General features: G+C 41.6%; 1 protein-coding gene across 1 annotated transcript; it reads left to right on the forward strand.

Annotated features, from left to right (window-relative positions):
• The first annotated feature begins 1,256 nt into the window (after positions 1–1,256).
• On the forward strand, positions 1,257–25,356 carry FCRL4 (Fc receptor like 4). Its single transcript, XM_030842200.3, has 12 exons — positions 1,257–1,317; positions 3,250–3,273; positions 10,319–10,573; positions 11,592–11,846; positions 12,281–12,559; positions 13,382–13,669; positions 18,778–18,888; positions 20,030–20,057; positions 20,804–20,886; positions 21,086–21,154; positions 25,158–25,189; positions 25,287–25,356. The coding sequence occupies exons 1-12, from the start codon at positions 1,257–1,259 to the stop codon at positions 25,326–25,328; spliced, it is 1,527 nt and encodes a 508-aa protein (XP_030698060.1). The 3' UTR covers positions 25,329–25,356.
• The last annotated feature ends 1,051 nt before the right edge of the window (positions 25,357–26,407 follow it).

Genomic DNA, 26,407 nt, shown 5'->3' on the forward strand with positions numbered 1-26,407 from the left:
GACACTCTTTATGTTCCCATTGTGCCTCATGCCTATGTCTACTTTGGCCCTTACCACATTTTACAAAGTCTTTAAAGGAGATGCATTTTATTTATTTTGTGATACTTCTAAGTTCATGGACATTGCCTGGAATTGATGTTCAATACAAACCCCTAATTAGAGAAAGAAACTATTATAGATATACAGAAAAATGTTGCTGTAAGAGAGGAATGCAGACCATTCCACATAATTCATCCTATGTCTGTTATTTTCGCCTCCTAGGAAGGCCAACGGTCATTTATTCACAGATATCATGAGTATGATGAAGACAGTGATGCCACTGCATTCACCTTTGTCCTTGCTCATCTCTCAGTCAATTTGGGTGTCTCTTCCACAGGGAAGCCTCTCCTGATTCCCCAGAACTGGGTCAGATTTCCCCCCCACTGAACTCTAGGAGAACTTTTCACTCTGTATTTAACTCCCTGTTGGCTTTTCTGTCTCCCCACTAGAATGAAAGCTTATCGAGTCTTGCTTACCACTGTGCTCCCATCACCTGGCACCATGCCTAACATACAGTTATATAATCAATATGTATTTGTTGAGACATTCATTCCTTTAGCAAATTTTGGTTTCTAGGACCTTAAGTTAAAAATTTCACAGTCCATTCTCCAGGAAGAACATGATGGGGCTATAATTTATTCGTTGCTGCCTGCTCAGACCAAAGTTTGTGGCTTCCTCTGAGACAAATGAGTCAGGATATTTTCATATATTTCAGACAAGGTGCAAGTTGTCTTATGATTCAGATACTTCATTATATACAGATGGTCATCTGGAGGTGGTCCAGCAGAGTCTGTCAGGGGTCAGAGAAGGACATTTCTGTATTGAATGAGAAGTTTTCCGGCTCAGGAGTGATTTAGACACATCCTTGGATTATGTGAATCTCAACAGAACTGCAGTCTTACCTGATGTCTGGTAGCAGAGAGAATAAGTTGCAGTTTCCTTGGAAGGCAGAGACTGGAGCTTTCTGAAAATAAGACAACTAAAGCCTTGAGGGGCTATTCATACCAATATATCAAAGCAGTACTTAAATATTTTTTTTATCATATATTGACTTCTGTCATTGAGATTTTCTTACACCTCGTAACATAAGTGTTCGGTATTTTAAGAAAGATTCCCCTACTTCCCCCTTTCACTTCATTAACTCAACCAACTGTACTCAGAGGAACAACTTGCTGAACTCACTCTCCAGCGCTGGGAACTGGCCTGTCTCCTATGAGATGCTCCTCAGGACCCCAGAACAGACTTCCATGCTACTGTGGGCATCCTTGCTGGTCCTCGGTAAGTAGTGGGGGAAGTCTCTGTTTGCTGGGAAAACGGAGCCTCTCCACAGGCAAAAGACCTCTCCTCTGTGCTGCTGAAAAAATGGATTTTAATCTCATTTAGAACAGCAGAAAATGAACAAAGGGGAAAGATATTGATACAATGGAATGAGAGGGAAAAAATTATTTCTAGTAATGTGTTCCTTGTTTGCTTTTAATTGCCTATGAAAAATTCCTCTTACCCCCCCAAAAGTGGGCTTATTTTTCCATGCAGAAAACTACAATTAAATTTGGTTACCTTTCTAATTACAGATCATGAAAACCAAGAGTGAAAGATGAACTGAGTCCCTTGTGAAAGGACCATGTTCTGACCGTGAGCTGATGTAGAATGATTTTCTGCTGAGAATAGTTATTTCTTTCTTGTATTCTAAGATCAAACCTGCTCTGATGTTCACAAAGAACATGAGAAGAGGAGAAATAAGACAATTTCCCTTTGATTTTTCTTCCCTGCTTGCCAATATTTGTCCAAATGAGACACTGATTTTCTAGTAGCTCAAGCTTAGGGAAATAAAGACCAGTCAGTCATTTGTACACTGAATTTTGTTAAATGTGTTTGCCTTGTTCTCAGCTATATCTCCAGACTCCAATTAAGAAAGGAAGAGTACGGGGCTTCCCTGCTGGCGCAGTGGTTGAGAGTCCGCCTGCCGATGCAGGGGACACGGGTTCGTGTCCCGGTCCGGGAAGATCCCACATGCCGCGGAGCGGCTGGGCCCGTGAGCCATGGCCACTGAGCTTGTGCGTCCAGAGCCTGTGCTCCGCAACGGGAGAGGCCACAACAGTGAGAGGCCCGCGTACCGCAAAAAAAAAAAAAACAAAGGAAGAGTTATTAGTGTGACTGGCACATTATGGGAATTCAGTAAATAGTGAATGAATGGCTATATGGGGCATAGCATGGTGCGGGGCAATGCAGAGTATGCAGGGACACGGAGGACATGGCCTCTGCCCTCAAAAACTGACATTCTGATAAAGAAATCAAAGGACAAATAAAAGAGCATTTGACTTGGCAATACAAGAAAATTATTACACAATGGATCATAGGACAATGATAATTAATTCTTGCTGATAATAATTAATTCTTGCTGAGCCCTATGTCAGACAGTCTTCTAAGAATATCCCATTGTATTAATGTATCCAATCCTCTAACAATCGATGAGCTGGAACTTCTATAAATCCTGTTTTACAGATAAGGAATCTAAGTCATAGGGACGGTCTCTTGCCTTAAGTTTCATGCAGTAGCAAAGTGGCAGAGTCAGGATTCAAACCCATAATCTGACACTGGAGCTGTGCTTTTAACCACTGCCCCATACTGTATGTCCAGTTATGAGTTTCAACTGAGCGGGAATGGGAGGGGTTCTGAATCAATAGAAAAGTGAGGGTGCTGCAGCCTGGAGGCATCTCAGAGGGCTTCATGGAGGAGGTGGGATTTTATCTGGGCTTTGATGTGTGAGGGTAACTTGCTTTTGCTTCATAATGAAGGAGGAGAATAACACTCCAGGCAAGAAGATAGTGAAGCCAAGCCTCAGCAGCAGCCACAGTCATGTCAAAAAAACCAATTACAGCAACCTTAATTGATGACTTACTAATTTAGCTCATTAAAATATGGCCATGAGGTCAGTTTGATGGCCCCCATCTTACAGAGGAGAAAACTGAGCCTTGGAGGTTTTGTGCAGTTTGCCCAGGGCCACACAGCTAAAATTCAAACCTGTTTCTGCCTGAGTCTGCAGCCTGAGCTTTTGGCCATGACATTATCTTGTTTCTCCAGGGTGGGTGGAACTGGGCATGTTTCTCCTCCATTTGGCCGGAAGTCGAAAATGGGCGGGTGAACTCTCACGGTAAAATGGTTTGTGACTCGTTGCCTTGTGCTGATGCCTTGCTCTTGAATCTCTTGCAGCACCTCCAGTCAGTGGACCACTTGGTAAGTCCATCTTTTCTTTCCCTTTCTCTTTTATGTTTCTGGATATCTTTTATTTACTTTTATTTTTTTTATATGGGTGTTGTTTTCTTTTTTTTTAACCATCTTTATTGGGGTATAATTGCTTTACAATGGTGTGTTAGTTTCTGCTTTATAACAAAGTGAATCAGTTATACATATACATATGTTCCCATATCTCTTCCTTCTTGCATCTCCCTCCCTCCCACCCTCCCTATCCCACCCCTCCAGGCGGTCACAAAGCACGAGGTGATCTCCCTGTGCTATGCGGCTGCTTCCCACTAGCTATCTACCTTATGTTTGGCAGTGTATATATGTCCATGCCTCTCTCTCGCTTTGTCACAGCTCACCCTTCCCCCTCCCCATATCCTCAAGTCCATTCTCTAGTAGGTCTGTGTCTTTATTCCTGTCTTACCCTTAGGTTCTTCATGACATTTTTTTTTCTTAAATTCCATATATATGTGTTAGCATACGGTATTTGTCTTTCTCTTTCTGACTTACTTCACTCTGTATGACAGACTCTAGGTCCATCCACCTCATTACAAATAGCTCAATTTTGTTTCTTTTTATGGCTGAGTAATACTCCATTGTATATATGTGCCACATCTTCTTTATCCATTCATCCGATGATGGACACTTAGGTTGTTTCCATCTCCGGGCTATTGTAAATAGAGCTGCAATGAACATTTTGGTACATGACTCTTTTTGAATTATGGTTTTCTCAGGGTATATGCCCAGTAGTGGGATTGCTAGGTCATATGGTAGTTCTATTTGTAGTTTTTTAAGGAACCTCCATACTGTTCTCCATAGTGGCTGAACCAATTCACATTCCCACCAGCAGTGCAAGAGTGTTCCCTTTTCTCCACACTCTCTCCAGCATTTATTGTTTCTAGATTTTTTGATGATGGCCATTCTGACTGGTGTGAGAAGATATCTCATTGTAGTTTTGATTTGCATTTCTCTAATGATTAATGATGTTGAGCATTCTTTCATGTGTTTGTTGGCAGTCTGTATATGTTCTTTGGAGAAATGTCTCTTTAGGTCTTCTGCCCATTTTTGGATTGGGTTGTTTGTTTTCTTGTTATTGAGCTGCATGAGCTGCTTGTAAATTTTGGAGATTAATCCTTTGTCAGTTGCTTCATTTGCAAATATTTTCTCCCATTCTGAGGGTTGTCTTTTGGTCTTGTTTATGGTTTCCTTTGCTGTGCAAAAGCTTTGAAGTTTCATTAGGTCCCGTTTGTTTATTTTTGTTTTTATTTCCATTTCTTTAGGAGGTGGGTCAAAAAGCATCTTGCTGTGATTTATGTCATAGAGTGTTCTGCCTATGTTTTCCTCTAAGAGTTTGATAGTTTCTGGCCTTACATTTAGGTCTTTAATCCATTTTGAGCTTATTTTTGTGTACGGTGTTAGGGAGTGATCTAATCTCATACTTTTACATGTACCTGTCCAGTTTTCCCAGCACCACTTATTGAAGAGGCTGTCCTTTCTCCGCTGTACATTCCTGCCTCCTTTATCAAAGATAAGGTGACCATATGTGCGTGGGTTTATCTCTGGGCTTTCTATCCTGTTCCATTGATCTATCTTTCTGTTTTTGTGCCAGTACCATACTGTCTTGATTACTGTGGCTTTGTAGTATAGTCTGAAGTCAGGAAGTCTGGTTCCTCCAGCTCCGTTTTTCGTTCTCAAGATTGCTTTGGCTATTCGGGGTCTTTTGTGTTTCCATACAAATTGTGAAATTTTTTGTTCTAGTTCTGTGAAAAATGCCAGTGGTAGTTTGATAGGGATTGCATTGAATCTGGAGATTGCTTTGGGTAGTAGAGTCATTTTCACAATGTTGATTCTTCCAATCTAAGAACATGGTATGTCTCTCCATCTATTTGTATCATCTTTAATTTCTTTCATCAGTGTCTTATAATTTTCTGCATACAGGTCTTTTGTCTCCTTAAGTAGGTTTATTCCTAGATATTTTATTCTTTTTGTTGCAATGGTAAATGGGAGTGCTTTCTTGATTTCACTTTCAGATTTTTTCATCATTAATGTATAGGAATGCCAGAGATTTCTTTGTATTAATTTTGTATCCTGCAACTTTACCAAATTCATTGATTAGCTCTAGTAGTTTTCTGGTAGCATCTTTAGGATTCTCTATGTATAATATCATGTCATCTGCAAACAGTGACTGCTTTACTTCTTCGTTTCCGATTTGGATTCCTTTTATTTCCTTTTCTTCTCTGATTGCTGTGGCTAAAACTTCCAAAACTATGTTGAATAAGAGCGGTGAGAGTGGACATCCTTGTCTTGTTCCTGATCTTAGTGGAAGTGCTTTCAGTGTTTCACCATTGAGGATGATGTTGGCTGTGGGTTTGTCATATATGGCCTTTATTATGTTGAAGAAAGTTCCCTCTATGCCTACTTTCTGGAGGGTTTTTATCATAAATCGGTGTTGAATTTTGTCAAAAGCTTTCTCTGCATCTATTGAGATGATCATATGGTTTTTCTCCTTCAATTTGTTAATATGGTTTATCACATTGATAGATTTGCATATATTGAAGAATCCTTGCATTCCTGGAATAAACCCCACTTAATCATGGTGTATGATCCTTTTAATGTGCTGTTGGATTCTGTTTGCTAGTATTTTGTTGAGGATTTTTGCATCTATGTTCATCAGTGATATTGGCCTGTAGTTTTCTTTCTTTGTGACATCCTTGTCTGGTTGTTTCTGGATATCTTAATAACTATCCTGTATCTCAAATACTTGTAGAAAGAGGCCTTGTTGTGCCTGCATCATTTTCTTGAGGACTACGGGCAGGTGAAAACATGTCTTAGGACTCTGACCCTAAGAGTTTGGGAGTCACACTCTTGGTTGAAACCTGGCATCGTGCTGGATGATCTTGGAGACAGGGCTGGGATACATGTCACAGAATTCAAGGAAACGGGGTGTCCCCACCTGATGTGGGATTCTAGCCAACTTGACAGAATGCATAGAATCGTGAGAGGGGAAGGATAGAAATAAGCCATTACTTTATTGGGGGAGGCTGAGGTGCAACCAACTTGCCAGCTTCCCCATGTCCCCCCAAGCTTGACAGAGCCACGGGCAACCAACTCATCCCGAACTTCAGCATTCTGTGTAGACATTTCTCTATTAATAAGCTCAGATCATGATAACTTTGAGCCCCCATCCTACTGGTCAGCAGAAAGTTCAGCCTTCTGTTGGGAGCTGTCTCCACGAGTTTTGGCAATCCCTGCTGATTTGTCCAGCTCACCCCCGCCCCCCAACCAGGGAGCTTCTTATGGTCAGCCAGCTCCAGCCAGTGGGAGCCACTGCCCCTTGATGCACACCATCCCCTGCAGCTTCTGGGCCTGTGATTCTCCCCCTCAGTGCTGTGGCTACAACCCATTTCCCACAAATCTCTGCCTAACTGGGAGGAGATCTTAACTGGACTGGGTTTTGTTAAACATTCTAGGATGGAGAAATAAAATACAGAGAGTGTCAGCTAGTAGATGTGGCTAATCTCAGAACCCATTGACTCAGTCCCAACCTCTTAAAGATGCTGACAAGATGTGTCTCTCCCTGACCACTGGGCCATCTGTACATAGCAGGGGCAACTCACTTGGACCAGTGAGGAATAAAGCTGCACACACCAAAGAAGTTCTCCCTTCCCTCCAGTATAAGACCTACTGCCCAGTCTCCATTTCCCTAACCCCAGATGCTTCCCAGGAACATAGACAGTGCAGATTTCTATTCTCTTTAAGAGAAACACAACCCCATACTCACTGGGGCATAGTATATCTGTATAAACCTCTAGAGAAAGAGAAAGGAAAAAAAGTCTGCAGAGACACATGAATGTTTCTATAATCGAACAGAACATTTAATTTCTTTATTTAAAACAAGCGTTCAGGTTATTCTACAGTTTTTGCCCCCAAACAGAGTATTTCCATTACATTTGGGTACAATTCTAAGGCGTATTTGGGGCAGTTCTTACAGAAAAAGGTAAGAATATTTAAAGTCTCAAGCTTTAAAAAAACAATTGCTTGTACGCCCTTGAATACAGACAGTCCTCCTTACCTGAGCATAAAAACTACTAAGATAAAAACACACTTAATTGATTCCACTTATGATTTTATGGTAAATTGCATATCCCCAACAATGAGATTTTATTTTTGGAAAAAAGACAATACAAATGGAAATAATGTGTTTTATTTTCTACATCACAGAATTTAGATTACCAAGGCAATTTGTAGAACAAAGCATGAATCAAATATTGTTTTTTGTGTGGTTGTTTTTGTTTTGTTTTTTTTGTATGTGATAGCTGTAGGAAACTAAAACTGCAAAAGAGCTCCCCTGCTATGCTTCTCTCCTTTCATCATAAAGGAAAAATCTTCCCCCAGAATCCTCACCCCTTAGTTCACTCCTAGCTTTATTCCTCTGACATCTCCTTACTCAGAACTGTGTCACGTGGCTGGGCAAGTTAGTGCTTCTGTTTTTCAAACCCGCTGGTGGGCCACAGGCTCAACAGAAGGACATTGGGACTAACTTTCAGAAGCCAAACAAATATTTTCCCTATCATTGTTTGCTCCTCTTCAACTTTAACAAATCTTGCTTTACTACACTTGTCAGTGGCTTTGGGAGCCAACAGAGCCATGGTCCCACAACACTTTTACCGCCTTCATGAATTACTGCATCTTTGGCAGAATCTGAAGTATCACTTTACAATAAATTTTCATTGTATACACAATGAAGGATTAGCCTATCAAAACATTGATCTCTGTGCAGGCTAGAAAATAGTAGTGTTAAAGGGGTAAGAATGTTTGAGTGGGTGTTTCCAATAGTGAATAATTTGGTCTGTGATTACTTTTATTATGTCAAGGAAGAAAACCTTTTTTTTTCTATCCTCTTAGGTTTTCCTAATGAGGGCCTGCAAATTAAACTGACAAAAGGCAGACTAGCAAGAGAAAAGACAAATTTTTTTATTCAAAACGTACGGGAATACACAGAAAAATATAAACTCAGGAGGCAGTTAGAATTTGGGACTTATATAACATCTGGATAGGGAAAGGGGCAGGTGAGAAGGCTACTTACTGGAAAACAAATGATTTTTAGGAAAGATAAATGGGCCCTTAAGAGAATAGATGGGAGCTATGCTAGTTTTGTGACAAGTTCTGCTTTAGGTGTGGTGCCAACTTCCAGTGTCTGGGGATAAGAGCTGATCATTTATTTGCTCCTGGGGAGGTGATTTATGACAACTGAACTCTTCACAGGCTTGGCTTTTAGGCAGATAAGAGAATTCAGAATAAAGAAAAATAAAATCTATTCTCAAATGCCTTCAGCTCAAAATAATTTTTATGCCACAGTGGTAGACTCATCCTTCAGTTACTAACTCTCACACCTTGAAGCTACAAAACTTAGGAAATAAACTCAGATAAGAAAGAGCCACAGTAATGGCTGCAGGAAATAAAGTTAAAAACAAAATCTCCCAACCCAGAAATCCTCTCCACAAAGGTAATAAAGAAAGCAAACACTTTTAGCATTGAATAAGCATTAAACCATACGCTTCATAATAAGCATGCTCATCACAGACAATCCGCCAAGAGATTGCAAAGACAGAAAAGGATCTCTCACTCTTATATTGCCAAGGGGATTCAGCCCATTACACACATGTTTTCAAGATTAAACAGTAACTAGTTCTCAAGCAGGAGGACTTGACAGCACCTTTTGTCACACATAGTTTATCCTAAATTTATCATGGTTCTTGGCTTTTTTCAAGAGGAGGAATAAACATCTCATATCTTTAGTACTGGAGGTAGTCTTGCATACTGCAACAAGGTACCTACCAAAGGTAAATGCTTACCCTTCCACAGGAATGGGGAGACAGGGTCCAGGGGAGCTATCCCCCTAGATGTCTGCATTTCAAAAAAATGGCTCCTGGGGCTTCCCTGGTGGCGCAGTGGTTGAGAGTCCGCCTGCCAATTCAGGGGACACGGGTTCGTGCCCTGGTCCGGGAAGATCCCACATGCCACGGAGCGGTTAGGCCAGTGAGCCATGGCGGCTGAGCCTGCGCGTCCAGAGCCTGTGCTCCGCAACGGGAGAGGCCACAACAGTGAGAGGCCCGTGTATGGCAAAAAAAAAAAAAAAAAAAGATGGCCCCTTCTTGAGAAAGATGTTCCTGAGTTATGAGACTGGCAAGAGGCTTTTTAGCCATTATAAAGATTCACATACATTTGAAAGAAATTCTGAAAGAAAAAAACAGAGGGAGAAGTTGTTTCCCTTATTTTCAACAGGGAGAATTAAACCTCTTATCTTTAATTTGTATTGATATTTACCCTTACATTCTCCAGCTTCTGTCCATTAATTATTCAAAGATGTTAAGGCCTGATTTTATGCAGGGCCCACATTTTATTTTCATGAAAGAGTATCTTTGGGGTGTGGGGAGTTAGAAGCACCTAGTTCCCAGCACTCATACTCTTTGTAGTTATTTCAATATAATTTTCACTTCAGACAACAGCCTGCTCACCCCTCCCCTACCTACTTCTTGTTGGAAAAACATACTATGGACCCTTTTCCATAACTGCGTAATTAACCCCAAATTCCTATACTCCCTCCCTCTACAATCCCTCACCCCACCATATGGCCACGCCACACAAATGCTCATCTTAGAGAGGTGTGTGTAACATGAAGAGCCCAGGTGGGAGGGAGTTCAGGAGGAATCTACTTGAGGACCTGGTCCTGTTGGAAAAGGTAAGGGGGTTTGCGAGCCTCCCATCACTGATCTTCTGTGGTGAGTAGGTCCTGCTGGGGTTGCCCTCTGAAAGGTTAGTCTGTTCCTGTAGACAGACTTCACTGTATACAGAGCAGTTGCTGCACTCCTGGGTAAGGTGAACACAGCTGGAAAACTTGAAACCTGGGGAAACAGCAGCCTCGCTGGGGGGCCTTTCAGAGACTCACCAAAGCTGGGTGCTTCAGTCCACTCCACACAAGCCACTGCAGTGGGGACTGCAGACACCTCCACCTCAGACTCATTTCTCTTCTCCCCAGCTACTGTACCCAAATCCATGATTTCCCTCCAGCCTCCGTGGACCACTGTCTTCCGTGGAGAGAGAGTGAATCTGACTTGCAATGGATTTCACTTCTATGCACCAGAGAAAATAAAATGGTACCGTTGGTACTCTGGAAGACAACGTCCAAGTGAAACCCAAGGAAACACCCTCGAGGTTCGTGATTCTGGACAGTACATTTGCCAGGCCCCAGGCTCACTCCCGAGTAACCCTGTGCGCTTGCTTTTTTCTACAGGTGAGAAAGAAGGTGAATTAGTTAAAACATTGGAAGTGGTTTGCAGTACATCTTAGCTCCCTGGATTTTCCAAGAACTGAGGCCCTTCATTCTACTCTAACTTTGATCTTTCAGGTTCATGTCCTCCCTCACTGTCTATAAGTATTTTTCAAACTACTATTGACATTAGAGTTTAAATGTCTGATATTAATCAACAGACATTCTTACACACACAATTAAAGAAGGAAGTTTTAGTTTTAGGGGATTCAAAAGTGAAGCTGTCTTAGGTCCTGCCTTCAAGGGCTCTACAGCCTCCTTGGGGAGAACTTACGTATACATGAATGTACTAAGCACAAAATAGAGAGTGAAAAGTGCTATAAAATAAGAATTCAGAGGTGGGAAATCTCCAGCCTCAGGGCTTGTGTCTTCACCTGTCTTAGGATATGTCCCTTCTCTATTTCAGAAAATTTAGATCACTCCTCAGGCATTGGTCTATAGGAGCAGGCATTCACTGCATCGTCTCAGAGAGAAAGGATAGAACTAGCCTGTAATCAGAATCTGAAGAGCATGAGAGCTTCATGAGTGGACCGCATTCGCTGTCCCTTGACCCTGAATTTGTATCTGTGACCATAAGCCCTCTGCATAGCGCACTCCAAAGCACTGTAACAATTCCCAGTGTATTTCTCCAAGAACTACGTCTTTGACGACTCCTGTTCTGTTATTTGGTGAGCAAGTCGGTGTTGATCTTCTCCGTAATCAATGACGTCAGAGATTTGGTCACACCTCCTCTCAGCTTTTCCTCTGCACATTAGAATCCTTATATTTCTGAATCTGTCCCTGAATGGTTAAATAGACGTGTTTAGGATTTATTTAGGAATTGTATCTGAAGCAGGTCAACTGATTTGGAAGGAAATGAGTGAACTTGAGTCAGGAGACTAAATCCTGGGGGAGAAAAAAGGAAAAAAAAATCTCTGTAATTCAGGATGCGCAGAGGAAGGAGTGCCTCAATAACAACGTCTTATCTGTGTGTGGTTTCCAGCCTCCTTCATCCTCCAGGCCCCACATTCTGTGTTTGAAGGTGACGAGTTGATTCTGAGATGCCGGAAAAGGGGGAGAGAGAAACTGACTGCTGTGAGGTACTTTTGGAATAGAAAACTTATTTCTGATTCTAATAAAAGCTTGGATCTTCTGATATCACAAGCAAGTTTAAACAACAGTGGCTGTTACCAATGCACTGGATCCTTGGGAAACAATCGTGTATTAAGAACAAGTCTCACAAATATTCGAATTCAAGGTAAACACTTCATTTCATACAAATTTGCTTAGCAATGTCAGGGCAGGGTAAATTGGGCACATCCGCGGGGATCTATGTAAGTGATGTTTTTTGGTTTTTGGTTTTTTTTGGCTGTGACGCTCAGCTTGTGGGATCTGCTTAGTTCCCTGACCAGGATTGAACCGGGGTCCTCGGCAGTGAAAGCACAGTGTCCTAACCACTGGACCTCCAGGGAATTCCCTATATAAGTTGATATCATAACAAACTCTGGAAATATTTGAGACCACGTCCTCTAAGAGGCAGAGAAAGCGGAACAATTTGACTTAAATAATCCTGGGAAAGAAAAATGTGGTAGAGGGGTCGATACGTTTGTCTTGCTGGGTGTCTGAAGTTTTCCAGAACCGCGAATCCAAGCCTGCCTCATACTGAGAACTTGATTCACCTCTTCTCTCTAGAGCTATTTCCACGTCCAAAGCTGAAAGTCACAGACTTCCAGCCTACAGAGGGGAATCCTGTAAACCTGAGCTGTAAAACACAGCTTCCTCTGGAGCGGTCGGACACTCGGCTTCGCTTTGTCTTCTTCAGAGACCATGGGGTCATCCTCTCAAACTGGAGTGCGTCCCCAGAACTCCAGGTCACAGCCGTCTGGAGAGAAGACTCAGGATCATACTGGTGTGGGGCCATGACCAGCGGCATCCACAAACGCAGCCTTCCACTTCAGATTGACGTGCAGAGTGAGTGCTGGAGAGCCGGGCTGTGGCGTCTCCCCTGACTGCTCCTTCTGGCCCAGTGAGGGTAGGGACTGCCCAGTACAGATGGAGTTTTTCATCCTGACAGAGGCACCAGGCTTAGACTGTGAAGTGAGGTAGATAATAAAAGAAATACAGGATTTCATTTCCACCTCTAGTTCTCTAAAAACTTAGTCTTTCTTTGAAATTCTAGCACCTTGAAATGACAGAGGTGATTCACGGAGGCAGATACAAGAGTTGGGCAAAACAAAATGAAAACAAGAAACAAAATTCTCTGCTACTGAATCGACAGATTCTAGGATGTCAGATCTTGGGGCAAACTATTTAGAAGACACATATCCACAGAGGTGGACCCTAACCAGTAACAACAAACAGTGTGATGTGTAAAGCAGAAGAGAAGGACATGCATACACACAAAGATAAATACAATAAATATCAGCTTGTCTTAGGTACCAAAGCAGGACTTCTGGAAACGGATGTGGTCTAGGTCAGTGTGATGATAGCCACTATTGCTATTACTTCTCCCAGGTCAAAATAATTCACACTGACAACTAGGACAGGACATAAAACCCAAATGATTTTTCAGGGAGACCCAATTTTTCTCTCCTGGAGTCTGTGCATCAGGATGGAAAGGTTACTACATTTAATGATACTCTAGGTCCCAAATCCACAGTCTATGAGCTACAGTGCTAACACCTGCAGAAGAGTATATCCTAAAGTCCCATAAAAAGTGACCCTGTCCAACATCCCAACCCTGTCCTCCTCTCACCATGCCCTCATGCCACCATGTTGTCTGTGTTCATACAGGAATCCCTGTGTCTGGAGTGTTCCTGGAGACCCAGCCCCAGGGGGACCCGGTGGTTGAAGGGGAGATACTTGTCCTTGTCTGCTCTGTGGCTGAGGGCACGGGGAACACCACGTTCTCCTGGCACAGAGAGGACACAAGGGAGAGTCTGGGGCAGAAAAGTCAGCGCTCCCAGAGAGCAGAGCTGGAGATCCCTGTTACCAGGGAGAGCCACGCAGGGGGCTACTACTGCACAGCTGACAATGGCTACGGCCTCATCCAGAGCGAGGCGGTGAACGTCTCTGTGAGAAGTAAGTCTTAATCCCCATTGACCTTATTTATTCTCAGATTTCTCAAATTAGGGGTGGGCATAGCCAACACTATCTTTGTGACTCTAATTTTTCTATTTCCATTTTCCACTGCGATATTCACTTTTTTCCATTAAATATCAATAATTCAAGTTATAAGGAGGTACTACAGTGAGGGAATGCTGGCCAGGGGCCATTTCATCTCTTGGGGATGATTCTGTGTGCCTGTACGCTGATCCATTGTGTGTTGCTCTCAAACAGCAGTCTTATGTCATTAGCAGTGTTTTAGGGTAGGGTATAGCTCCTTCATCCTAAGCGTCAACTATACTCTCCTTTTGGTAATCCTCCACAGGGCCAAAGACATAAAACATCCCTTTACTCCATTACTGTAGGTCTAAGAGTGTGTCAATACCAACTTGTATGCAGGTCAGGAAACTTACAAGTACCAAGAGCGAATACAGAGCTCCATTATGTCCACAGAGGAGATAAGCCTTCCTTTGGGATAGCACAGTCGTAGCTTATATCTTTACCTTCCTCTGTCTCCAAGGAGTCATACTAGGTCAAGCCAGGTTCCCACTCAGCTCCCCTGGGACTAAAGAAATTGTTTCTATGGGGCTTCAATTCATCCTCTATCTCAGGTTCAGTTGCATCCCAGGCTATCCAATAAAGCTAGTTTTATGGAGGAACTACTGGAAAGCTAGATTTCCCTTAAAAGAGTTATCTCTACTCACTCTCTTTACTTCTGTTTTCTCTCAAACCCATCACCTTGAGGCTTGCCTCACTCCAATGGTACTTCTATACCTATTCATCAGATACCCCTTTTAAGGTTTTTTTTTTTTCTTTTTACTGGATCCCCATTACATTTTTTAAAAATAAATTTATTTATTTTATTTTTGGCTGCGTTGGGTCTTTGTTGCTGCGTGTGGGCTTTCTCTAGTTGTGGTGAGCGGGGGCTACTCTTCATTGCGGTATGTGGGCTCCTTATTGCAGTGGCTTCTCTTGTTGCAGAGCGCGGGATCTAGGCGTGAGGGCTTCAGTAGTTGTGGCACGCGGGCTCAGTAGTTGTGGCTCACGGGCTCTAGAGCACAGGCTCAGTAGTTGTGGTGCACGGGCTTGATTGCTCTGTGGCACGTGGGATCTTCCCGGACCAGGGCTCGAACCCGTGTCCCCTGCATTGGCAGGCGGATTCTCTAGATCCTCCAACTCTAATACACCTGCAAGTCCAGATAGCTCTACCTTCAAAGTATCACCAAAATATGACTAATTCCCACCACTTCCACTGCTACCACCTGATCCAAGCCACCTGGATGATTGCAATAACACTCTGATTTTCTGCTTCACCTGTGGCTCCACACAACCTGTTCTCAACACAGTATCAGAAGGAACTCTCTAAATCATAAATCAGATCATGTTACTCTTCTGCTCAATATCCTCCCATGGCTTCCCATCTCCTTCAGAGGGAGAGCCAATGTCCTCTCAACATCCCACCAGATCCTGATGATCTGGCTATCCTGCTGTTCTGACCTGATGGCCCACCACTGTCTCCTCACCTTCTCCACTCTAGCCACCATGGCCCCCTGTCTCTTCTTCAAAACTTCCAGTCACACTCCAACCTCAGGGCCTTTGCACTGCTCTTCCCCACTATCTTCATGCTCATCCCATCACTTCCTCCAGGACCTTACTCACCTTCCCAGTGAGACCTTCCCAGCCAGCCTATGTAACATAGCAGCTCTTCACCAAGGCCCTCCCTCTCCAAGTCTTGCTTGATTCTTCCTCACAGCATGTGTCACCAACTGCCATGCCATGCAGTCATTTTCTGTCTCTTTCCATGCCTCCCATAGTAGCCTCATAAAGGTAAATCTCTATTTTGACCATATTTTATCCCAAGTGCCTATTCCACTGCTTAGCTCATATTAGGCATTCAATAAATATTTGCTGAATGAATAAGTTTTACACATATCATTTTTGCTTATCGTAGTCATAATCCTAGAAAATAAAGATATTATCATCTCCATTCTACAGAAAAGGAGTGTGAAACTCAGAAAGGTTTGGTAATTTGCCTATGGTCACAAAGCTTATACCTGGCAGCCCAGATTTGAACCTCGACACAATCTTTTAGCTCAAAGAGACAGAGATCTTTCCCTCTGTCTGACTTGTCATACGTAGCATAATGCCCTCAAGCTTCATTCATGTTGTTGCAAATGGCAGAATTTTCCTTCTTATGGCTGTATAATATTCCATCACATTCACATTCCATCATGATGGAATATTATATATCTATACCAGATTTTCTTTGTCCATTCATACATCGATGGACACGTAGGTTGCTCATGTCTTGGTTATTGTAAATAATGCTGCAATAAACATGAGGATGCAGATATCTCTTCAAGACAGTAATTCCATTTCCTTTGGATATATATGTAGAAGTGGGATTGCTAGATCATATAGTAGTTCTATTTTTTAAAAGTTTTTGAGGATCCTACATACTGTTTTCCATTGTGGTTGCACAAGTTTACATTCTCACCAACAGTGTACAAGGTTTTCTTCTCTCCACATCCTTACCAACACTTGTTATTTCTAGTCTTCTTTTTTTTTTAAGTTATAGGGAATAAAGTTTATTTTGGCAGAGAGTGTTAAACAAAATTAAAGTTGCATACATTAGTAACATAACTCAACGTCCTTAATTTAGTGTAAGTGTGACACATTTTCTTGCTTTCCTATGGTCTGCTAAATCACCATAACGTAGACTGCTTTATTAAACTGAAATGCTGAAATTTAATTTTACTGTTTGTTTGTTTGTTTGTTTTGCCGTATGCGGGCCTCTCACTGTAGTGGCTTCTTCCGTTGCGGAGCAAATGCTCCGGACGCGCAGGCTCACGGGCCCAGCTACTCCGCGGCATGTGGGATCTTCCCGGACCAGGGCACGAACCCGCGTCCCCTGCATCGTCAGGCGGACTCTCAACCACTGCGGCACCAGGGAAACCCAATTTTACTGTTTTTGCTTATGCTCTGATTCTAAACAAACTTTATAAAAAAGCCATTGTAGCAGGTGTGAGGTGCTACCTCACTGTGGTTTTGATTTGCATTTCCCCAATTAGTGATGTTGAACACCTTTTCATGAACTTGTTAACTTTTGCATGTCTTCTTTGTAAAAATGTCTATTCAAATCCTTTGTCCATTTTTAAATTGGATTATTTGAGGGTTTTTTTGCTATGGAGTTGTATGACTTCCTTATATTATTATACATTAACCTCTCAACAGATACATGATTTCCATGTATTTTCTCCCATTCTATAGATTGCTTTTTCATTTTGCTGATTATTTCTTTTGCTGTGCAGAAGCTTTTTAATTTGTTGTAGTACTATTTGTGTATTTTCACTTTTGTCGCTTGTGCTTACGGTATCATATCCAAAAAGTCATTGCCAAGGCTAATGTCAAGGAGCTTTTTCTCTATGTTTTCTTCTAGGAGTTTTATGGTTTCAGGTCTTACATTTAAGTCTTTAATACATTTCAAGTTAATTTTTGTGAGTGGTATAAGATGGAGATCCAGGTTCATTCTTTTGCATGTGAATATCAAGTTTCCCCAGCACCATTTATTAAGAGATTATCTTCTCCACTGAGTATTCTTGGCTCTCTTATCCAATATTAGTTGACAGTATATGCATGGGTTTATGTCTGGCCTCTTGATTCTGTTCCACTGATTTATGTATCTGTTTTTATGCTAACACCAATTTGTTTTGGTTACTCTAGTTTTGTTATATAGTTTGAAATCAGGAAGTGTGAAGCCTCCAACTTTGTTCTTTTGTTGCAGGATTACTTTGGCTATTTGGTGTCTTTTGTGGTTCCATACAATATATATTTTTTAATTTCTGTAAAAAATGCCATTGGAATCTTGATAGGGATTGCAGTGAATCTGTAGATGACTTATATAGTATGGACATTTTAACAATATTAATTCTTCCAATTCACAAACATGGGATATCTTTCCATATTTGTGTCTTCTTCAATTTTTTTCAACAATATCTTATAGTTTTCAATATACAGATCTTTCACCTCCTTGCTTAAATTTACTAGTAAGTATTGTATTATTTTTGATGTTATTGAAAATGGGATTGTTTTCTTTATTTCTTCTTTGGGTAATTCATTGTTACATGGATAGAAACACAGTTGATTTTTGTATGTTGATTTGGTGTCCTGCAACTGTAGTGAATTTGTTTATTAGCTCTAACAGATTTTTTGTGGAGTCTTTAGGATTTTCTTTATATAAGATCATGTCACCTGCAAACAGAGACAATTTTTCTTCTTCCTTTCCAATTTGGAGGTCTTCTATTATTTTTTTCTTGCCTGATTCCTCTGGTTAGGACTTCTAGAACTATGTTGAATAGGAGTGGTGAGAGAGGACACCCTTGCCTTGGAGAATGGATCCAATGGAAAAATCAGAATTCCCCAACAACTTAGTTTATTCCTTCCATCAGTTTCTTTCCCACCTCCCCTTCAAAGACTCAGGCTTCTATGAGGAAGGAAACTGGTGGCATTTCATTGTGGTGTCCCAATATATTTTTTTAATGGAGAGCAATCTCAGAGTTACTGCTGGTTCAGCTAGTGTCCTAATCAGTGGTGATATTTGCTTTCTTTCTCAGGCAGGCTGCTGTTCCAAAGTTAGATGCTGCCAAGCCGCTGTCGCATAACATCTTTCCAGATGTCTAGGGGAAATTTCCAAAAGGCCAAAGTACAGAATAGATAGAGAGATAGAGAGGCAGATGTAGATTTTCCCCCAAATATTAATTTCTGAAATGATGTCTGGGGGTCAGTGGAGGGAGCTGTCTACCTTTCTCCCCTTTGTCACAATCCACCCAGGCTCTTGTCTTCTACCCCTTCACAGTGAGTCACTTCCTGTCACATGCAGGCTCAGGGCTGTGCTGCCCACAAGTAGAAACCTGCTTCCTGTGCCACACCAGTCCTAGCCTAGTCCTCAAAGGCCCCCATGAGTCCTCATCTTTTAGATTCTTCCCTCTACCAGGCTCAAGGCCCCAGCCAAGCTGAGGAAAGCTTCCAGGGCTCCAGGCCCTAGACCCCTCCCCTGGAGGCTCATACAGGCTTTTCCCCTCCAGGCACCCCAGGGAAAAGAAGAGGCCTTGTTGCTGCAGGAACCACTGGGGGGATATTCAGCGTTCTCCTGGCTGTGGCCCTGCTGTTTTACTGCTGGCACCAGAGGAGACTAGGTTTGTGTTCTCTCTTACCTTTTGCTAGAGCCCATGCCCTGTCCCTGCCTCAGACACCCCAGCTCATCCCAACCTCAGTAACAGCCACGCCACCGTTCTCTACCTCACCACCCCAGCGCTCACAGACACACTCATACTCTTCCTTGAAATGGCAGTTTCCTTAATAGGTATCTAGTCTAATCTACAAAGCCTCAAGTGGAAAGGGAGGGAGGAAATAAACATTTTAATGTGAAGTTTCAAAAACTTTAAATGGTTTCCTTGGGTAGTTTCTTTGGTCCAAACAGACTGGTCAACTAGATGCTTCAGCCCACCCTACATCCCCTAGAAGTGGACAATCAAAATAAACTGGAAGCCCCTATGAAGAAATGACTGAGAATGGGAGCTGGCTAATCTTTATCCTTCTTCTTCCTCAGAGACTTCCCAGAGTCAAAGCCTGAAACGAGCACCCTGTGCTCCAATGGCTCTGCTCTCCACAGGTCAGGCCGCTGCCTCCCCCTCTACATGGTGGAGAGAGTTTCTCCCTGGTACTGTCATGTGCTTCCAAAGGCTTCTTGCTTTAACCCAGGTCAGGGTAGTTTCAGATGCCAGGAAACCTGGTGTAGAAGACAGGCACAGAAACTTTTTCAGCTCTAGTATAATTACCCATCCTTCCTCCCTGTCTTTTAATTTAATTCAATTCAACTCAACTCACCAGATCCTTCTGAGCACCCGCTATGTGCCCTGCACTGGGCTGAATGTAGGGAGCCTTGGACCTTTGACCATGAGTCTCCTTAACGAGCTTGAGACTGAGGTTCCTCTGGGCATAACCACAGATGTTCCTGGAAAGCCATATACAGCCCCTCACTACTCTGCAAGAAAGACAAATTTGGCTATATTTAGTATTTCCTGAGGTAGATCAACACAGCCTTGAACCTTAATAAGTCTCAAATAATTGTATATTCAACATAGAAATGTATAGCCCTGTCCCCAGCAAGTTATATGCTTTGTTCAGTTCTTTTTCACATGGTTTTCATGAGAATATGGGACTGGGCCCATGTTTGAAATAACTTTCTGATGACCTCTCTTAGGCAGTGCATGTGTGTGAAATATTTGAGAATGAGCTCCCTCTGCTGACACAATCGGCCTTCGTTTTATTTTGCAGGAGATGGTTCTCTGGGAGACACAACCAGGTGAGGCCTCAGCCTTCTGTTTTCCCAAGAATAAAATGTGCAGAACTGTGGGGCTGCAAGTTTAGGCTAAGTGATTTCTCTGTGTCCCTGTGTCTAGATACTCCCGTTTTCACATTCCTTAAAATGGCCACAATCACAGCTTCCTAGAATCCTTCTAATAGTTTGTATAATGGATTTTGCATGTATTTAGATCAGTTTCTTATTTGAAATTTATCTGAATAGATGATACCAAAGGTTATAGATTTTCTAGGTTGCCGCAGAATATTTCTGGTGCAAATAGTCCTATAGTTAGGCAACGTGTTACTATAACTACGTATAAAATGACTGTTAATTCTAGACTTTCTAGAGGAACCTCAGCTTCTAGGAATCTTCTTTTTGCCCCACATGTGCTCATATACTCATCAAATTTTGTGTTTTTAAATTTGGTTTGGAAAATATGGTCTTCTTCTGTCTGTGTCAGTGCCTCAGTCTTATAGTCAGGGACTTGGAGCATGGATTATGTCTAATTTCTTCTTGAATTGTCCAGATAGAATGCTTTGAGGACACTTCCTCCAGGTGATGAGGCTGGGTTTTTTTAATCAACTGAGAGTGACCATTCTATCTATGAGGTCATCATTCCTATGATGTTAGAGACTCTTCTGGCCTTGTTCTGCTGACTTCTCCCCATTCCTTTTTGTCTCTGTCTATCCCACTCTTGTGCATATTATAATGTTCCAAGGATGATCATGTGTTTCTGTGCCTCGCAGGAGACCCCTGACCCTAGGCCCAGGAGTGTCCTTCCATCCCATGTGCCCTGCCCCAGTGGAGCTGCAGCAGTTGCATGGCAATGGTAAAGATTTCCTGGTAGGAAACTGCTCCCAGCCTGAGCCAGGGAGAGATACTTTGTTCTGAGGCCTGGCAAAGGCCCCTGGTCTCCCTAAGTATCCCAAACCCAGACATTCACAATAAATAATTGCTTAGGAAGAAGCATCTGCAGCATACCCCACTGACTGGGACAGCTTAGAAAGTGTTGCTTTTTTTGTTCTCAGTGCACCCCAAAGAAAGAGACCTGGTATATTCTCAGATCCAGATTATTCAGCCTGGGGAAGAAGGAGAAGGTAAGTCACTGGGGAGAGATTCTTGCTGCAAACTATATTCATTCATTTGACACATATTTACTGAGCACCTCCTATGTGATGGGCACTGCTTTAAGTAAAGGGAGTAAATCAGTGAACAAGGCAGATAAAAATCCCTACAGTGTGATGCTTAGATTCTGAAGAGAGAAGGCAAACACAGAAAACTACATAACATATCTTTGCTGATGATCAGAAGAAAAATTAAACATCCTTCTAACAGATATTATAATCATGAAGGTGTATGTACAAAGATTTCCCTTAAGTAATGAATGAATGATGGCAACGCACCTATTATGTGATAAGGATATATATGCATTATAATATATAAAAATATACATATGTATGTATATGTTTAGTTAATCCATATAACAACCCTGTGTAACCAGTATACTGAACAAGCAAGACTCATGACTTAATTACAAAAATCTTCCGTCTCCCACTGTCTGTTTAAACTTTCTTCTGTGAGAGATCTTCTCGGGCACTCAGGATGAAAATTCTGGCAGCCAAAGTCTTTACAAAACATTATCTTAGACAATAGACAGTAGGTGGACACTTTATGTCATAGTCTCTATTAAGTAACTAGAACACCTAGTTTGAAGATGTTAAGCAAAACTTTCCCCTCTCCTAGTTCAGGGAAATTTCAGAATGGAAGCTGGCAATGGTAGGGATGAGGGGGAGGACGAGGCAGAGTTGGCCTCTCTGTTTCTTTGGTTGGCTTCCCCTAATTAACCTGGAGAAAGGAGTGGGAAAGGAGTTACTCCAGCTGGTATTTTGGAAGCTGGCTTCTGCCTCTCTGGGATGGCAGATGGTTAAGCAGGCACTCCCCTGTATAAGGTACATGTGTGGTCTCTTGAGGTTTCCTGCTGGACCCCTCCTTCCTAAAATTCCTTTGGCACAGCTGGTGCATTTCTAATTCCAGGAGTTGTTTGTGACTCCTTCATTGGCCTCACCTCCAGTCAATCACATCCAGCTTCCTGCTGCTGGATTCCCTTGGTACCTGGAGGCCCTATTGAACAGGACCCAAGGTGACCATACTCCTGCTTGTTCTGTCTCCCACGTGGACCACATCTGTCCTTGGGGACACCTGGGAATTTCAGGTCCTTGCTGACCCACAGCTTTCTTCCAATCCCACCACCAGTCATGAGTCAGAACTCTCAATGCTCTAGATAAGGGTGTTGAAATATTTTTTATTGTTATCTGCAGTAAGAAGTACAAATTGTACTGTTAAGCAGTGTGAATGTGCACACACTCACACACACATAACTGAACTAAAGTTTTAGGAGACAGTACTTAGTGTGATGCACTCTGTCTTCTAATCTACTCATTGATTGTTTTAATCAGCTTTATTGAGATATAATCGACATACAATATAATTCTCTACGTTTAAACGCACAGTTCAAATTATTTTAATAAATGCATCCATTCACAGAACCACCACCACAATCACGATGTCGAACATTTCCAACAGCCCAGAAAATCCTTTCAGGCTCCTTTGCAGTTAATCTCCCCCCAGCTCTACCCCTGGCACCCACGGATCTGCCTTCTGTCCTATAGTTTTGCTTTTCTATAATTTCATATAAATGGAATCTTATGTAATGGAATCTTTAGGTCTGGATTCTTTCACTTAACATAATGTTTTGCAATTCATCCATATTCTAGCATATTATAAGTAGTTCACTATTTTTTTTGTCATGTAAAAAGCTATGCACATTTAATGTATACAACTCATGAGTTTGGAGATAAATTAACACGAAGGAAACCATCACCACCATTAAGGCCATAGATATATACATCATCTTCCAAAGTTTCCTTCCACACACTTGATGATGATGATGATGATGATGATGATGATGATGATGTGTGGTAAGAACACTTAACATAAGATTTACCTTAGCGAGCTTTAAGTATACAATAGAATATAGTTAGCTGTAGGCACTATGCTGTATAGTAGATCTCCAGAATTTATTCATCCTTCATAACTCAAACTTTGTACCTTTTGAGCAATACCTCTAGTCTCCTTTCCCCCAGCCCCTTGGAACCACCATTCTACTCTCTGCTTCTATGAGTCTGAGAACATACAGTATTTGTCTTTCTGTATTTGGCTTATTTTTCTTAGAATAATGTCCTCCAGGTCCATCTGTGTTGTCACAAAAGACAGGATTTCCTTCTTTTTTAAGGTGGAACAATATTCCATTGTGTGTGTGTGTCTGTGTGTGTCTGTGTGTGTGTCATACTTCCTTTATGCATTCATCCATCAATAAACATTTAAGTTGTTTCCATATCTTGGTTATTATGAATAGTGCTGTGATCTCTTCAAGATCCTGATTTCAATTCCCTTGGATATGTACTCAGAAGTGGGATTGCTGGATCACATGAGAGTTTTATTTTTAAATTTTTAAGAAACCTCCATACAGTTTTCCATAGTAGCAGTACCAATCTGCACTCCCACCAACAGTGTACCAGAATTTCTTTTTCTCCACATCCTTGCCAACACTTGTTATCTTTTGTCTTTTTGATGATAGCCATCCTAATAGGTGTGAGGTGATATCTCACTGTGGTTTTCATTTGTGTGATTACTGATGTTGAGAACCTCTTCAATAACTGTTGGCCATTTGTATGTCTTCTTTAGAGAAACATCTATTCAGAACTTTTGCCCATTATAAAATTGGGTTATTGTTATTATTTTAGCTATTGAGTCCTACGAATTCCTTATATATTTTGCATATGAATCCCTTATCTGATATATGGTTTGCAAGTATTTTCTTCCATTTTGTAAGCTGCCTTTTCTACCTGTAGCACCTCTCCAGTATTTTTGTGCCTAGTAGAAATTTCAGTTGTAACGTGATCCTGAACACGGTTTACAAATGGGGTTAAGGACTTTTACAAGGTCACAAGCCAGTAAAAGACTAAGTCTTCTGTTTTGCTATAATATTTGCTGCATATAGTGCCTATTGCTATATTTGACTAACATGCATCATCTGAACACCTGCTTTGTCCGTTACTTTGATTTCTCAGCCATCCCCACTAATCAGGACCTTTTGAATGACAGAACTGCCACCAATTTGATTGGGTTAATTGGGTACATCCTATAGAGTCACCTTGATCAGTTGCTGCTCTTCACACTCTGTCCTTGACATATTTGTCAAAACACCACTGAAGCTGAGCACTCTGTTGGTGGACGAGTTATATTTTAGGCACTTTATGTGTTGATGATCTGTAGCAAGATTTCTTCACCAGTGCCTGTGTTTGCATGAAGCCCCTGAAATTTTATGCAAATTTCCATGCATATGTCTATTGTTCTGGGGAGGGAGTACATAGCTTCTATCAGGTCATTAAAAAGATCTGTAAATCCAGAAGGTCTATGGTAAAAATATAATGAAAACGAAAGAGTTCCAGGATGTATCTTTTTTCCCAAGCTCTATCTCTCCATAAAATTACTATATATAGCTCTCATGATTCTACCTTCTCTGAGATTCTTAATTTCTAATATGCAGGATATGACAAATCATACCTGCTAAACACTTCTCTCACTATGGCTCCATCTCTAAGAAACTTTGGCAATAAAATCAATAACCAGAACATGCTAATGCAAGAGAATTTTTCTCACAGAGCAGACATTTGAAGAAGTCTAGTGGGAACTTGCAGAACAAGCAGGGGTTGGACTTCAAGGTTGGTAAGATGGAAGTTAAGAGAGGCAAGAATTGTAACTAAGAGAGAAATTATCTCTAAACATCTGGTAAATGAAGGGAGTGAGATTTCTTTCTGTGGTATTAAGGGAGCCTGAAAAGGACATGCAGAAGGCTGGGTTAAGAAATGGTAAAACAAAGTCACATGTGTTGTAGGACATGTTGGGGATCAGGGAGGAGAAAACATGACAATCAATGCAAAAGGCCTAGTGACTCCCAGATTCTGGGAAATAAGCTATAAGACTGAGTTCTGAGTGGATCCAATACTCATAGTTCAGTGGTTTCCTTTTCTTCCACAGGAAATACCTTCAGAACATCTCTAGAGGACCAGGTGAGTTTCATTTCCTGACGGTTTTCTCTCCCACTACTGCTTATAGCCCCATACTCCTTCTCCTTCCAGTTCTTCTTCTATCTTTTTTCCACCCCAGCATGCCTCAATTGTCTACTCTGAGGTGAAGACACAGCTCTGAGATGATTCGGCTGGAAAGGTCAGCTCTAAAGATGAAGATATCATGGAAAATTACAAGGATGTCCTACTCATGTGACTTGTCCCTGATCCCAAGACCCAGCTCAGTGCAGTCCTTGAGGTCTCTAGAGTGACCAACTAGTTCCAACTTTCCGGTTCTTCTTGCCCATGTGCATTCACTCCCAGGACTTCTGATTCACCCACTCTGATGCCGTGATGGGAAAGCCCCTCAAAGACGTCACTGAAATGACCAGGGTCCATGGTTAAAAAAAGAGCCTGTGTGCCTGCTCTGAGCCTAACCTAATGTGTTCCCTAGGGTGTGATTTAGGGGAAAGGAATAAGGGGGGAGAAGGACTGCTGCTGAAAAACAGAAGCATAAATTTTGGAGAACTGGGATTTGCATCTAGACAGAAAGGACCAAGTGACTCAGGTCTCTGTTTAATACATCTTCAACAATTCTCCCACTGGGGAATCAGCTGCATCAATTAGTTTCACTATGAGTGGCTGCATGTGTACTTTACAGGAATTCATAACCCCATCCCTCCTGCTTACACTGTTTACACTGTCAAGATTCAGTTGCAGGCAGAAGAATCCATTCCAAGTGGTTTACAGATAAAGGTATTTAAGTTTATATTAACTACTTTGAAAAATCATTAGAAGACCTGAAGAAGCAGGCTCTAGACTGAGTTTCCAAAAGCAAAAGCTAATTACGTTAATGTTATTAGGGACAAAGATTTTTAACATTGGAGAGAAGAAATATAAAATTAAAAAGTTAAGTAGGTAACTTTAAGTAACCCCCAAAACCTAAATTTGAATTGGAAATGTTAGTACAAACTGATGACAAACCCTGTCTTTTTTTTTTTTAAGCCCTGCCTTTTAAAAAAATTATTTATTTCCTAGTTCTGTCCACTAGAAATGTCTAGAAATAATTAACAACTCAATAACAATGAGCACCCATTGCACATGTTGTAGTCTCTAAATACTATTCCCTACTCAAAGGATACAGAGCTGCCTTTCTTGTAGGAGCTGTATCTTTGAGTTATCAAATAGGTGATGTTAGAATAATTCTTCCAATAGATGAAG

Source organism: Globicephala melas, chromosome 1 (assembly GCF_963455315.2).
Source record: "Globicephala melas chromosome 1, mGloMel1.2, whole genome shotgun sequence".
In the NCBI taxonomy this organism is placed as follows: domain Eukaryota; kingdom Metazoa; phylum Chordata; class Mammalia; order Artiodactyla; family Delphinidae; genus Globicephala; species Globicephala melas.

What these genes read in the sequence shown, in the direction of transcription:
- FCRL4 (XM_030842200.3), top strand. Translation starts at nt 1,257, where the DNA reads ATGCTCCTCAGGACCCCAGAACAGACTTCCATGCTACTGTGGGCATCC. An exon ending in GCGCTTGCTTTTTTCTACAG is followed by an intron (nt 10,574 to 11,591) that starts GTGAGAAAGAAG and finishes TGTGGTTTCCAG; the next exon opens with CCTCCTTCATCCTCCAGGCC. An exon ending in CTGGCACCAGAGGAGACTAG is followed by an intron (nt 18,889 to 20,029) that starts GTTTGTGTTCTC and finishes TTTATTTTGCAG; the next exon opens with GAGATGGTTCTCTGGGAGAC.